Here is a 15163-nt window from a genome sequence, read left to right on the forward strand (position 1 = left end):
TAATATGACATCAACAGCGCTCATGGCGCCTGTCTCTTTATGATACCTTATTCATGTCATAAAAATAAATTATTTTCATGTAGGATTAACTTTATTTTGAAATTATTACTCAATTTCAAAACGTATGTGCGATTTCTGTCAGAGGAGCATCACTCCTTACTCTGCACAGGCAGAAATGACGATTAGAGTAACCCACCTTCCTTTTCAATTGTTCCCATTGTTGTCGCCGGATGGCGCTGTTGACTGCCTGTAACAATAGAATAGCGTCTTGTTGGTAGGAAGAGTTTTAGCGGGAAATTTTAGCATTTTGACTGTAGAAATGTAATGAAAACGTGCAGGAATTGCACATTTGAGATAGAATTTCACCTTATTAGTATCAAATTAACTATTATTTAATTTATTTAAGATAATTTAAGGATTTTATAATTCAATTTTCACATAAACTCATAAATCCTTTATGTATCGTTGGAGCACGAAGCAACCGAATTTCGTGTGGTACGAATTCAGCTGTCATAGTCCTATATAGCCTCTACTGTGCTTTTATTATCGTGATTGGCATTTATGTCGCAGTAATCGACATATTTAGAAGGCTTTTAGATTCTTTTATCTTCAAAAATTAAAATTATCGCTTAGATATTTCGCGAAGTCAGAGCAATCCTGGAAACCCGACCGGGTCTATTTGTTTACATCTGTGTTTACATTTTAGGGAAGACATGTGCTCGGTGTGGGTGACAGCTTCGCGCCATGTGACGTCAGGTAACGGGTCAGAGGTCACCACCTGGAGGAAAGCCCTCAATCGTCTGCTCGGAAAAATTGTCCGGATGATAACGTAAAATCTCGTAATGGTAAGAATTTCATTGGGTTTATTGGAAAGATACGTCTTATTTTGTTCGTTTTTACAATATTTGGTTCGGTCAACGCGTACTCGTTACTGTACTTTCAGTTAGTAATACTAAAGGCAGGCTTCGGTGTTGCCCAGTTTCCATTGAATGGTTGAACAGACATAACCCGCTGCATTGAAGTGAGGTCGACACAATGACATCTGAAATCTGATGGGCCATTGAATTTTAATGACATTGTGTACGTTTTATAGTTCACTGCCCAAATATTGGCTATCGCTTTCTAAAACAAATTATATCTGTTATTACTCCACGCTTATTTGGATTGAGCAGACCTTCGAGCCTCTTATTACAATTTGTGTTCGCCAGCAAACAAATCGTACGTAAATCAGTTGCTATAGGACAACATGTTTTATTAGATGATAGTGTTTAATTAGAAGCTCCTTTACAGAACTGATTTATTTGTAGAAGCAGTTGTCTTGGATTGAATGATTTAACAGTTTCAAGTAGGCCTGAGCTAAAATCAAACATCTAAACAGACTGAAAAACAGAAGTTTAGTGATATTTATTGCAGGGGTTGGTATAAGGGAGGATAAATGATAACTTATACCATGTTTTCTTATTATCGTACGTTCTTATTGTTGTGTCAGCCGAAAAAAAAACTGACTAAAATTGTAACCATGCATGTTCACGTCATTCGTAGACATGTGACTAACTTGTGATTTAAACAATAATTATTGATATAATCACATTGTCTTTCTGCTAATTGATATGTCTACAAAAAGAATCAACAATTATGACTCCAGTCGCTTTCCATTAATAGGGTACTAACAGTATGATTTCGATATCAAATTAAAATTTTGATAGAATAAAGTGGTTAAACAAAGATTTAACTTAAAATTTACAATATATACTGTACAGTCTACAGGCCAGTCATTTAAATTATGTAGCATACTAGTCTAATACATGTATATTACATGATATTGTATACAGGGTCCATGCCCATTACCGTGACGAACATATTACTGTGATGTAAAATGGCGCAGAATATAGTGCAAATGTTTTCATGGTGTCTTTTTCAGTGATTGTTGTTCCGCATCATGGTAGGTATTCATTCACATAAAAACGAAAGCTTCTGGTCACATCGATTAATACCGACCTTAACTTTCAATATCCCTCACCGTTTTACATCGCAGTAATATGTTCATCACGATAATAATCATGGACCCAGGTTAGATTAATGATTGGCAATTATTTTTTCACCAACAAACAAAATTAACATTTTAGCACTTGTGGATTTTCACAAAAAATGTATAACAGAGAGCTTGATCAATTATTGAATTGAATTTATTTCTTTGCTTCTGCCACTGCCTTGGGATCAAACCTGGGACCTCTGGATTACTAGTCGTACCCTCAACCAATCGAGCTAAAGAAAAGTTCTCTCTAGTGAGTAGTATATTGTTGCTAGTATTATACCAGGGTTACATCTGGCAATGTTAATAGTTATATGAAGCTTTCTAAATATTTATTGGCTTTTTAAAAAATATGATATTTGCCAATAATACACAATGTTTTTACCAAATATAATATCAATCTGTTTTGATGTGAGAATTTGTACTGTAAACATTGAAATAATCAAGATCCACTTATAAAATTACAATTTACAGGCACTTGACTGTTACTATCAATTATAACACTGCCTCTACTGATTCTGAATTCCACTCCTTTATTGCATTGCAATAGTGTTGTTACACATGTGCCATATAATAGGCAAATAGTTAAGTAAAACAAACAAGTTATGTGATAAAATGTGCCATTTGTTAGAGTCGGTTGAGTGCAAGACTAATAAGCCAAAGGTCTTGGGTTCCATCCCTAGCAGAGCAGTGATTTATCATGCACTCTGTTACATTGGCGCTCGTGTAGGGACTCAGGAATTATACTTAGTGTTAATTGTGAAAGCATTGTTGTAACCCTTGGAAACTTGAGGATGAATTCTTTCCTGGATGGGGAGCATGTATACATATATATATATATATAACCCTGGTAAAATAATACCCGCAATATACTGCTCAGCTAGGGATATTGTCTCTTTAGCTTGATTGGTTGAGTATAAGATGAGTAAGGCATAGGTCCGAGTTTTATCCCTAGCGGAGGCAGTGATTTTAATTAGAGTTATCGTATGCATGCTCTCTGTTACATTGGCGCTCATGTAGTGACTCGGGATAATATTTGGTGTTGCTTGTGAAAGAATTGCTGTAACCCCAAGAATTATTGTCTCTTTAGCTCGATCGGTTGAGTGTATGTAGTAATTAAGCTAGAGGTCCCTTGTCAGAGGTTAATCCAGATTGATTTTACTACTGAAATTAGGTAGCATTCCCCACTGCTAGAGTTTTCTCCTTTGAATATATAAAAACAAATTCCCCATAAAAAAATCCCATAAAACATGTAAAAATTGTTCAAATCCCTAAAATCTTGATGAAATATGTAAGGATAATATAGCAAAGAATAGCTGTAAAATGTTTAAGCTAAAAGAATAATTGCGGCCCTTCATTTCGCCTAAACTTCATAATGGGTAGTATTCCCCAAAATCTATATTAACCCCTGCTTGTTCAATCCCTAGCAGAGGCAGTGATTAAAATTTAATTATCCCCTCGTGCCAGGAGTCACTGAGGGTATTCATGTATAGGAATCTGCCCGTAAGTAAGTAATATATTTGTCTGGAGCATAACTTTCAAACAGTGTATGATAATTCTATCAAACATCATACACATCAAGACCACATCGAGGCAGAGTGCAGTGTGCAAGAACCGTAACTCTTGCTTCCATTTTCCCAGAGTTATTCCCCTTCTTAAAAAAAAAACATTTTCCTTGTCGGAAGTCCGGTGCATATATACTTTCAAACCATGCATGATAATTTCATCAAACTAGATACACATGAAGATCACATTGAGTGCAGTGTGCAAGAATTGTAACTCTTGCTCCGTTTTTAGCTCACCTGCCCGAAGGGCAAGTGAGCTTATGCCGTGGCGCGGCGTCCGTCGTCCGTCCGTCGTCTGGCCGTCCGGCCGTCCGGCCGTCCGTCCGGCGTCAACTTTTCCATTCAAGCAACTTCTTCTCAATAACCAAAAGGCCCAGAGACCTAATATTGGGCCTGTAGCATGCTGGGGTGAAGGGCTACCAAGTTTGTTCAAATGAATAACGTTGACCTTCATTCAAGGTCACAGGGGTCAAAAAGGCTAAAATCTTTAAACGACTTCTTCTCAATAACCAAGAGTCCCAGGGAGTTCATATTAGGTCTGTAGCATGCTGGGGTGAAGGGCTACCAAGTTTGTTCAAATGAATGACCTTGACTTTCATTCAAGGTCACAGGGGTCAAATATGCTAAAAAAAATTTAAACGACTTCTTCTAAATAGCCAAAAGACCCAGGGACTTGATATTGGGTCTGTAGCATGCTGGGGTGAAGGGCTACCAAGTTTGTTCAAATGAATGACCTTGACCTTCATTCAAGGTCACAGGAGTCAAAAAGGCTAAAATCTTTAAACGACTTCTTCTCAATAACCAAGAGGCCCAGGGAGTTGATATTGGGTCTGTAGCATGCTGGGGTGAAGGGCTACCAAGTTTGTTCAAATGAATGACCTTGACCTTCATTCAAGGTCACAGGAGTCAAAAAGGCTAAAATCTTTAAACGACTTCTTCTCAATAACCAACAGATCCAGAGACCTAATATTTGGCCTGCAGCATGCTAGGGTGAAGGGCTCCCAAGTTTGTTCAAATGAATGACCTTGACCTTCATTCAAGGTCACAGGAGTCAAAAAGGCTAAAATCTTTAAATGACTTCTTCTCAATAACCAAGAGGCCCAGGGAGTTGATATTAGGTCTGTAGCATGCTGGGGTAAAGGGCTACCAAGTTTGTTGAAATAAATGACCTTGACCTTCATTCAAGGTCACAGGAGTCAAAAAGGCTAAAATCTTTAAACAACTACTTCTCAATAACCAAGAGTCCCAGAGACCTAATATTTGGCCTGTAGCATGCTGGGGTGAAGGGCTCCCAAGTTTGTTCAAATGAATGACCTTGATCTTCATTCAAGGTCACAGGAGTCAAAAAGGCTGAAATTTTTAAACGACTTCTTCTCAATAACCAAGAGGCCCAGGGAGTTGATATTGGGTCTGTAGCATGCTGGGGTAAAGGGCTACCAAGTTTGTTCAAATGAATGACCTTGATCTTTATTCAAGGTCACAGGAGTCAAAAAGGCTAAAATCTTTAAACGACTTCTTCTCAATAACCAACAGTCCCAGGGAGTTGATATTGGGTCTGTAGCATGCTGTGGTGAAGGGCTACCTAGTTTGTTCAAATGAATGACCTTGCCCTTCATTCAATGTCACAGGGACCAAACAGGCTAAAATCTTTAAACGACTTCTTCTCAATAACCAAGAGTCCCAGGGAGTTGATATTGGGTTTGTAGCATGCTGCGGTAAAGGGCTACCAAGTTTGTTCAAATAAATGACCTTGACCTTCATTCAAGGTCACAGGAGTCAAAAAGGCTAAAATCTTTAAACGACTTCTTCTCAATAACCAACAGTCCCAGAGACCTAATATTTGGCCTTTAGCATGCTGGGGTAAAGGGCTACCAAGTTTGTTCAAATGAATGACCTTGACTTTCATTCAAGGTCACTGGAGTCAAAAAGGCTAACATTTTAAAACGACTTCTTCTCAATAACCAAGAGTCCCAGGGAGTTGATATTGGGTCTGTAGCATGCTGCGGTAAAGGGTTACCAAGTTTGTTCAATTGAATGACCTTGACCTTCATTCAAGGTCACAGCGGTCAAAAAGGCTAAAAATTTTAACAACTTCTTCTCAATTACCAACAGTCCCAGAGACCTAATATTTGGCCTGTAGCATGCTGGGGTGAAGGGCTCGCAAGTTTGTTCAAATGAATGACCTTGATCTTCATTCAAGGTCACAGGAGTCCAAAAGGCTAAAATCTTTAAACGACTTCTTCTCAATAACCAAGAGTCCCAGGGAGTTGATATTAGGTCTGTAGCATGCTTGGGTAAAGGGCTACCAAGTTTGTTGAAATGAATGACCTTGACCTTCATTCAAGGTCACAGGAGTCAAAAAGGCTAAAATCTTGAAATGACTTCTTCTCAATAACCAAGAGTCCCATGGAATTAATATTGGGTCTGTAGCATGCTGGGGTAAAGGGCTACCAAGTTTGTTCAAATGAATGACCCTGACTCGCATTCAAGGTCACGTCGATCAAGTATGCTTAAATCTTTAAATGACTTTTAGTGAAAAGCCAAAGTGCAGAGAGACATTATTATATTGGTCCTGTAGCATGCTTTCAAATAACTGCAGGATCCATATATGAAAAGATCACTGCATTGCAGGTGAGCGATTTGGGCCCATTGGGCCCTTGTTACAGTTATTCCTCTTTGTGGAAAAAAAGAATTTACTTACAAAAACATTTCTAACATCAAGTATTGCTACAGAGGATATCAAAGCGCAGCATCCAAGAACCATAACTCTTGCTTTGGTTTTCACTCTTTGGTTTTCACAGAGTTATTCCTCTTTGTGGAAAAGGTACTTACATCATGTTTTTCTACAGAGGATATTTTAATATTATGAAAACAGGGTGCAGTAAACAAAGTTGGGTTAGTAAACTATTGTAGATTATTTTAAACAACCACTGAAATGCAAATTTTTTATTTTTATATTATATTAGTTTATGACATATTACTTGAAAAACTGCTCAGCACAATGATGACATATATGCAGCAATGGAGTACCTGATAAATTGTTTGATAAATTGTCTGAGTGATACATAATACTCTGACCACACAGCTTTATATGGAGCAGGACATTAAAAGGTAACACAGCCGACACCTATTTCAGGAGTTCAAATACAAATGCAGTTGAGTATCAATTTGTTGTTAATAAAACGGATCACATTCTTCTTGTGTCAGCCTGTTCAATTCATAATTCACGTTCGTCATCAGGGTTTGCCACGAGGGGATTAGTATCATTCCGCGATACCTTGTTAATCATGCGCTCTGTTACATATTCCAAGTAAAGCAACTGAAAAACCTGAAGAAAATCCTCACCTGTGAGGGCTAAATTCGATGAAAAGGAACCAAGTACTAGAGTTTCAAAATATGCAGGTACTGTATAGAACCTGTTCATAATTACAAGAAGGACATTCCCAAAATTAAAAGAACACTAACTGTTACATCATCAAACCAAACAGTGATTTGAAATTTCTGTAAATGCAAATTGATTTACTGCATTACCTCTCTAGATGTGTTGTGAAAACTATATCAGACAGAAGGATTTGCATTTACAAACAGCAAACAGGAAAAATCTCCCTCAATGCACAACTAGATATTTTGTAGGAAAAGACTATTTTGGGGATATCTTTTGTCCGATTCCAAAACTACAAGACGGTTATAATATATTGAGGACTTCATTGTTGTTTTATAGACTTTCCAAACCAGTTTTGAACAGTAGTGAATTGCGTACATTTTACACTCTATTGCATAAAGACATTAAAACCAAAATTGAATGAACAATTATAAAACTAATACATCATTATCTGCCATTTCCATGACATCATAAAAAATATAATCAAACTGTTATTTATGGCATCATATTGTGTTATCATGTAGGTCTAGTGTCATTCTGTGAATGTGGTGTAGTTGTATTAGCTGCAGATATATCTGGCTAGTTGTAAACCAAGAGATCAAGAGACCTGATATTAGGTTTGTAGCATGCTGGGATGAGGGCTACCAAGTTTGTTCAAATGGATGACCTTGACGTTCGTTAAAGGTCATAGGAGTCAAAAACGCTAAAATCTTCATATGACTTCTTGATAACCAATTGGCCATGAGACCCGATATTGGATTTTATTTGCAGCTGGGATGAAGGACTACAAAGTTTGTTCAAATGGATGACCTTGACCTTTGTTAAAGGTCATAGGAGTCAAATATGCTAAAATCTTTAAATGACTTTCTTGATAACCAAGTGGCCCAGAGACCCAATATTGGGTTTTTTTAGCATGTTGGGATGAAGGGCTACCAATATTGCAAGTTTGTTCAAATAGATGATCTTAACTTTCATTCAATGTCACAGGGGTCAAATGTGCTAAAATCTTTAAACAGCTCTTGATAACCAAGAGGTCCAGAGACCTGAGATTAGGTTTTTAGCATGCTGTGATGAGGGGCTACTGAGTTTGTTCAAATGGATGACCTTGACCTTCGTTCAAGGTCATATGGCTCAAATATTAAAAAAACAAGAGGTCCAAAAACCTGATTATGGCCCTTTTGTGTGCTTGGATGAAGGGGTTCAAAGGTCATTCTTTTAAATGACCTTGGCCTTCATTCAAGGTTACAAGGGTTAAGTATGCTAAAATCGAAGACTTTAACACGACAGGTGACCATTAAAGCCTGTGAGCCTTTTGTTTTTTTATATGCCTGTCAACGACGGGTCGTATTATGGTATACCCTGTTAACGTTCGTCCGTTAACTTTTTTATCAATGGATTTTTATGAAACTTGCTACAAATATTCTATACCACAATAGCTTGAACAAGTTTGTGTTACGGAATTTTGTGAGTATTTTTACCAGAGTTATGCCCCTTTTATTGTCAAATATGAGCATTGTGTAGCAAATGCAAGAAGTTTTCTATTTCTTATTCAATTCCTCCAAGATTATTTTGTTCACTACAACAAGAAATTATGTTCAACATATATTAGGGGAATTTATATGCCTGTCAACAATGCTAAACTTTCTTGTAGTAGCTTTTCCAGTGATGGGTGTATCATGCTTCCACTTGCAGAGCTCTTGTGCATAAATTGTGTGCCAGCCCCCCTCCAGGGTCTGAAAGGTAAGGCCCAATAGAGGCAATAAAGCAAATGAACCAATTTTGTATAAAAAAGTCGCTCTGCCTCCCCTTTATAATCCTTCTTCTGTAGAAATTTAAAGTGTTTTGCCATAATCACTGTAACATCCAGGTGAGCAATACAGACCCTCTGGGCCTCTTGTTTAAAATTATCTTTTGTAGGTATGAAAGGATTTTGTCCAAATTTGGTCTGAAGCATTCTTGGGTACCAACATATTTTGCTTTGAATCTTCTTTGGAACCAGAAAGCTATATATGTTAGTAAATGAAAGTGTTGGCTCCAATGCATGGTACTGAGTGGCAGATCCCAAAATTGTTTTTGTACACATTGTAATATAATGTAGAAAACTTTGCCATAATCACTAAAATATCTAGGTGAGTTATGCAAGCTCCATGGACCTCTTGTTAATAATATTTTTCCAAATCATCAGATTGTTTAAAGTTGCTGACATGGAACGTCTTGCCCTGAAAATTGGCAAACTGAAGGAAATTATCTCGGTTGGACTGGAGGAAGTTGGTGATAATCAACTGTCGGACATATTGCAGCAGATAAATCTGGTGAGAGAAAACATTAGACAAATAGTTCTTTTGTGACAGTTAACAGCAACCTTACTGACTCAACATATCAAGGTAGATATAACATACATGTATATCTTCACTCGTCTGTTTTAAATGCATATATATGCCATAAGGCATAATCATATGGTCCTCTTGGAAATTTCGTAAAAACAAGAATAAGTTAGGGAACTAAAAACTAAATGGTGAATATAAATATATCGAAAGTAACATAGTTTTCTCTTTTCAGGAAAAACAACTCTTTGAAAATATGCTAAATACGTTGGTTTAATTTGTGGGCACAAAGTACTGGAATTCCACTTTCTGTGACATTTGTTGATAATATCACTTACTAAAAATTTTTGTCATTTGTTTTTTTTTCTGTTATTTCAGGTTTTCGACCAGATCAGGGAATGTACATTTTGTGACAATTTTATCAGCAATACCTTAGAGTTCATAGATGTCATAAATGTAAGAATATATTTAATTATTGTTTTGCTTAAATACATGCAATGTGATTTATGCAATTAAAATAATAATCTTCAAATGTAACAGGAATTAAGTATTGTACTTTTGGAGAAGAAATTTAATTGATCTTATTGCTGAGGTATTTCTTTCTACATGTGCAATGAACATTGTATGTGTGAAATATATCATAACTTCATTTAATTCTTAATTTCAGAATGTTGCTGAGCTGTCGCTGTCAGGTTTGTAAAATGCACTGCAGAATTTCTGAAAAGAATCAAATGGATCTTTTTCAAATTTCATGTGTAGGATCCCCTTGGTCACTAGTTGTGCATATGGATATAATGCATGCTTTAAAGTTTTGAGATTGAAGGGGAAAAAAAGTTCCGACAGGCAGCTATTTTGAATTTTAATGTGTAGGTTCCTCTTGGTCCCTTAAGTTCTGATTTTCTTGAAACTTAGTATGCAGTCTTTTATCGATAAGATTTCACCAGTTGACTACCAAATATTAATTGAAATGAATGGCCTTGATCTGCTTTCAAGGTCACGAGTCAAATGATCACCTCACTCATTTTTGGTGGAATATTTTAATTAATTAAACATTCTTTTATGCCTCTCTGTTTAATTTTTGATACAAAAAAGTGTTGATTTAGCATAGGACTGACATCAGTGAAACATATTATTATCATCTTTATCTTGAAATCAATGGGGCCATGAAAAACATTGAGGTATCCTGAGTATTCGAGGTAACCAAGTATATTTTCCATTCTTGTTTTTCCCTTCGTAATTGGATTTTTACATGTTTACTTTTATTTAAATAAGGTCTAGTATTTATCAAATGTTGAGATAATTAGGTTTGACAATTGTTCCAACTTACATCATTTACAATCTAATCAAAATTAGATCTTCGTACAGAGTTAAATTGAACATCAAATTTTGATAAGATTGCGTCACTTATTGATAGGAAAGTTTAGCCTTCAGTTGTGGGGCACTGTAGATCTTTGTAGTTAACTTTTATTGAATATTCATTTTTTTACAGTCAAATCTGAAGTCATATCCAAAAGCCTTGTATCAATTTTGGAACTTATTACCAGAGAAGATGTCTCATTTGGATTTAAAGTTGAGGTGAGAATCAGCATTAACATTTCATAAAAATTTTTGGGGGCTGTTCAAATCAGCCTTTATCCATGGTATATTTTCATTCTGTCATGACATGTCCCTAGTTGTGCATGTTCCATTTTGAGACTGATTGGAAATCAAGATGGTCGACAGGTGACCATTCAGAATTTTGACAGTTGAAGATTATTACCACAGTTACTATTTCTCAGAAATTAAGTCAATTAAGTCATTCCATAAAATGGATCTTTTCTCAAATTTCATATAATTAAAGTTTTCTTTGGTCCCTAGTTGGACATGTTATATTTTGAGGCTGATCAGAAAAAAAAGGCTGACAGGTCGCCATCTTCGATTTTGACAGTTGAAGTTTCTTGATAAATACTTGAAGCATATTAACTTTATATGTAGGTTCCCCTTGGTTCCTTCTTGTATCAATTTCATTTTTGAGAGTGATCAGAAAATAAAATGTCCGATAGGCAGCCATTTTGAATTTCAATGATTGAAAATATTTGTTGCTTTTTTGAGGACAGTAACTAAATGGATATTTCCAAAATTTCATATGTTGGTTTCCTGTGGTCAGAAGACATGATCAGAAAAACAAATAATGACCAACATATAGTCATTTAGGATTTTAATGATTGAAATTGGTTATTACTATTTCTCAGAAAGTTCTTCAGATTTTTCTTGTATTTCCCTCCAGCTTCCTCTCAAATGGTTAAGAGGAATAGAGGAAAGAAGGGAATTAAAAGTAACAAATATTTAGAATAAAAGACTAATTGCATATATTATATATTTTAATCAAAACCCATATATATCATATGAGTGTTTATTGTTATTATTATCAAAAAGTACTGTTGTTATTACCAGCCAAAACATAAGAAAAAAAAACCTTTAATTAACCCATTCCATAAATAATTTATTCAGTGGCAATACACATTTCTTTGGATCGGTCATAAACCATTAGCTCGGGCTCGGTATACAGGATTGAGTTGTCTGCCCTAAGCACGGGCTCGGGTAAACAAGTGGAGTCTTGTGATTGGCGACGTGGTTACAAAAAACTAACGATTTGACATGAAATCGTCTTATGATTATATTGAAATTTATATTTTTGGAATGAGCTAGGTTTACTTGTTGTATGTGTAAATTATTATACATAATGGAAATGTATATCTCGAATAATTAGCAATAAAACGTAAATAGTCACGCTTGAGTGCGGGATAAACAAAATTACCCCCTGAAAAATGGAAATCGTCGATTTCTAATGTTTAACTACTTTTCAGAAAATTTTGCTGGCACAGATAGCTGCAAAACAGCAGCAAGAATAGTTGTAGAAAAAATGAGTTTAATCTATTAAGTAGTTGAATAGAAAATCGAAAATAATCAAAGCTCGGGCTTGTCTCGGGATAGACGAAATCATCCCTACCAAAAAAAAACCACACAAAACCTGTGTTTTCACATTTTTTCAACTGTTTTCAATGTTTTAATCATTACTAGTTGTAATTATACAATTTGAACTGCAGTTATGTGAACATTTCATAAAAAACGAGTCAGTAAATCGTTCGCTTCGCCATGGCCTTACAGGAATTAACAAGTCGGTTCTTATCAGTAAAACCTTTCTTCCAGACTTTGTTTTAAATAAAATTTATTCACCTGTGATACTTTTTATATCAGGTATTAGAATACACAAAAACGAGATCGAATACACAAAAACGAGATTGAGTGTATAAAAGTGTGACTTGCTAGTGTTCAAATATTTTCATTCTAAGTGCCGTTAAAAATTGTTGTAATTGATATGATACCCTGGTCCAGATTTATTTCTGTCATTTACCTGTATTAGTCTCGCCCTTCTTGATCATATAAATGCATCAGTATCACATAGACGCTTCTCCAGAGCAATCACCAAGAAAGGGCTCACCTGCTCGATGGAACTTACTTTTAAGTATGATTTAATCCTAATTTGTTTTGAAAATTCTATAGACTTCGTGGAATAAGCACCAAAGACAATATCTATTCTATAAACATGATTTATTTATTATTTTCTTTTGAAATTTACTCGTCACCTGGGACGAGTGCACGATGACATTCACTCGTCCCCAGCCAAATTTAACTCATCCAGGATGAGTGCTTTTTTTCGCACCCTGGCAATACAGGCTTTCTGGGCCTCTTGTTTACTGGAGTGATGGCCCTTAATTTATACATTGTAAACTCACATTATCAACCATTTTCCTGAATTATTTTCACTACCGTTTGTCATATCAATTTGTAGCTAAGTATATGGCATTGTCATAATGAATTACTGTTTGAGGTCGAACCCATTCATTTTCATTGGGAATGGACTAGCATTTGGTCAGGACTAACTTTTCTCAATGATATATTATCACAGTGCTAAATCTGGCCTGTCACCCACTCGCCTGATTTTTCTTTTTAGCTCACCTGGACCTGGACCTCTGGGCCTCTTGTTCGAGTTCAATGCTTGTGTCAATTTTCGTCTATTCCCGGAGTTATATGCCACATATGATAATATCTTGCAATCATTATATCATCCAAATATGACCTCGGATGTTGTGTGAATGTCAAATTCCATCATCTAATCAACAACACAAAATTTTCAAAATGGTACTCTTTCAATTAAGTTGGGTGCTGATGATGCACTTCTGTGGAATACCAGTTCTTTATGATATACATGAAAATGATGATATGATCTAGAAGGATTTTTCTTCCAGGTTCTCAAATCAGCTAATGTGTTACTGGAAAACTGCCCAAATAAAACAAAGGAAAATTTGTTGGCACAAACAGCCTTTGAGAAGCTAATGTAAGTCATAAATTGCCTGGATTATAATTGTTTATATGTTAATCAGTGACTCATGTATGTTGTACTTACAGTTAAAACAACAGCATTTTTCAATTCAAACAAAAAACAAATGTATGTACTAAACACAACAAGTGAAGTGGTACTTGTAGGTATTCATTTATTTGATCCCACACAATTTGTTTTTTGTTTTTGTATGGGAAGATTTTAGGCCATGCTTTTTTTTTTTATCTGTTTTACATTTTCTCATTCTTTTCTTTTTTATATATATAAATGCATAAAACGTGTTAATTACGTATACATGTCACTTTATTTAAATGGATGGATGGTCATTGCATGTGATAGCTGTTATTTATCCTCTCCTGTGGTAATATTGTAATCCATTTCCTTAGTACCAGGTAAATTATTAATATTGCATGTAATTTATTGATTTTATCCCATCAGGTCCTTCGTAATTTTACACCGTGGTACTACATCTATTAATAATCTATCTGGCTTCAGTTTTTACTTGAAAATGCTCCTAGTGGAAAATAACTCGATGGATTTTGACTACTGTTTATATGGAAAATTGGATTTGCTTCGAACATCACCTTGGATGAAATAGGTGTATGAATATGTAAAGAAATCATACATTATCGGTGTATGGATATGTAAAGATATCATACATTATGTCAAACAGAGGAAAAAACAGTTTATGCAGTTTATGGATGGTGATAATTGGGGGAAATTAAAAACAAAAACAGTTCAAACGTTAAGATTTATATAGGAAAGAAATTTCCAATAATTAGCACCACCGAATGCAGAAAATATAATCTTATTTTGAAAAATAGTTCCCTATTTACCAAATGGAAGCTTCCTAATCTGGTTGAGGTCATGTGGCAGCAGTCACAGTTGTGGAGTTCCAATGAAAGTGCCCTTTGGGTAGCCGACTGCAATAGGTTTGCCTAGGGCCTTAAAGATGGGTGATTTTTTTTTTTGTGAAGCATATAACTGCTGTATTATGATTAATGCATAAAAAAAGGAAAAAAATAATGTATACTCTAGTTGGTTTAGTCATTATGAACTAGTATATACAGGCTTCAATCACAAATTGTCTAAAAAAAAAATTTAAAACGGGTTTCGCAATTTAGTTTTGCCTATACAGCAAAAATTGGGAGTGTCGAGGTAAGAAAGCATGCATACAGTACCATTTTAAACAAATTTTCTTTATATAAGGGTATGATAACATTTTAACCAAAATTAGTTAAGTATCTATATGAATGTTCTAGACCACCATCCATTCACAATGTTAACTCCCTCATGGCCATATGTGAAACATTGAATACTGTAATATTTTTATTCAAGAGTTATCTCCCTTTGTTCATTAAAAAATTATATTTAATCAAGATGGCCATGGTTCCTCAAAGTAGGATATTAAAACTCATATATTGTGACAATACTGCATAATCCAATGGTACATTTACATATTTAATATTATATCATTTG

General features: G+C 35.3%; 1 protein-coding gene across 1 annotated transcript; it reads left to right on the plus strand.

Moving 5' to 3' along the window:
• The first annotated feature begins 769 nt into the window (after nt 1–769).
• Nucleotides 770–14626, plus strand: LOC117324864. The gene is made up of 7 exons (XM_033880692.1): nt 770–845; nt 9165–9291; nt 9682–9759; nt 9971–9995; nt 10793–10878; nt 13593–13681; nt 14509–14626. Exons 2-7 carry the CDS (start codon nt 9184–9186, stop codon nt 14624–14626), a joined length of 504 nt encoding a protein of 167 aa, XP_033736583.1. The 5' UTR covers nt 770–845; nt 9165–9183.
• The last annotated feature ends 537 nt before the right edge of the window (nt 14627–15163 follow it).

This window comes from Pecten maximus, chromosome 4, assembly GCF_902652985.1.
Source record: "Pecten maximus chromosome 4, xPecMax1.1, whole genome shotgun sequence".
NCBI lineage: Eukaryota > Metazoa > Mollusca > Bivalvia > Pectinida > Pectinidae > Pecten > Pecten maximus.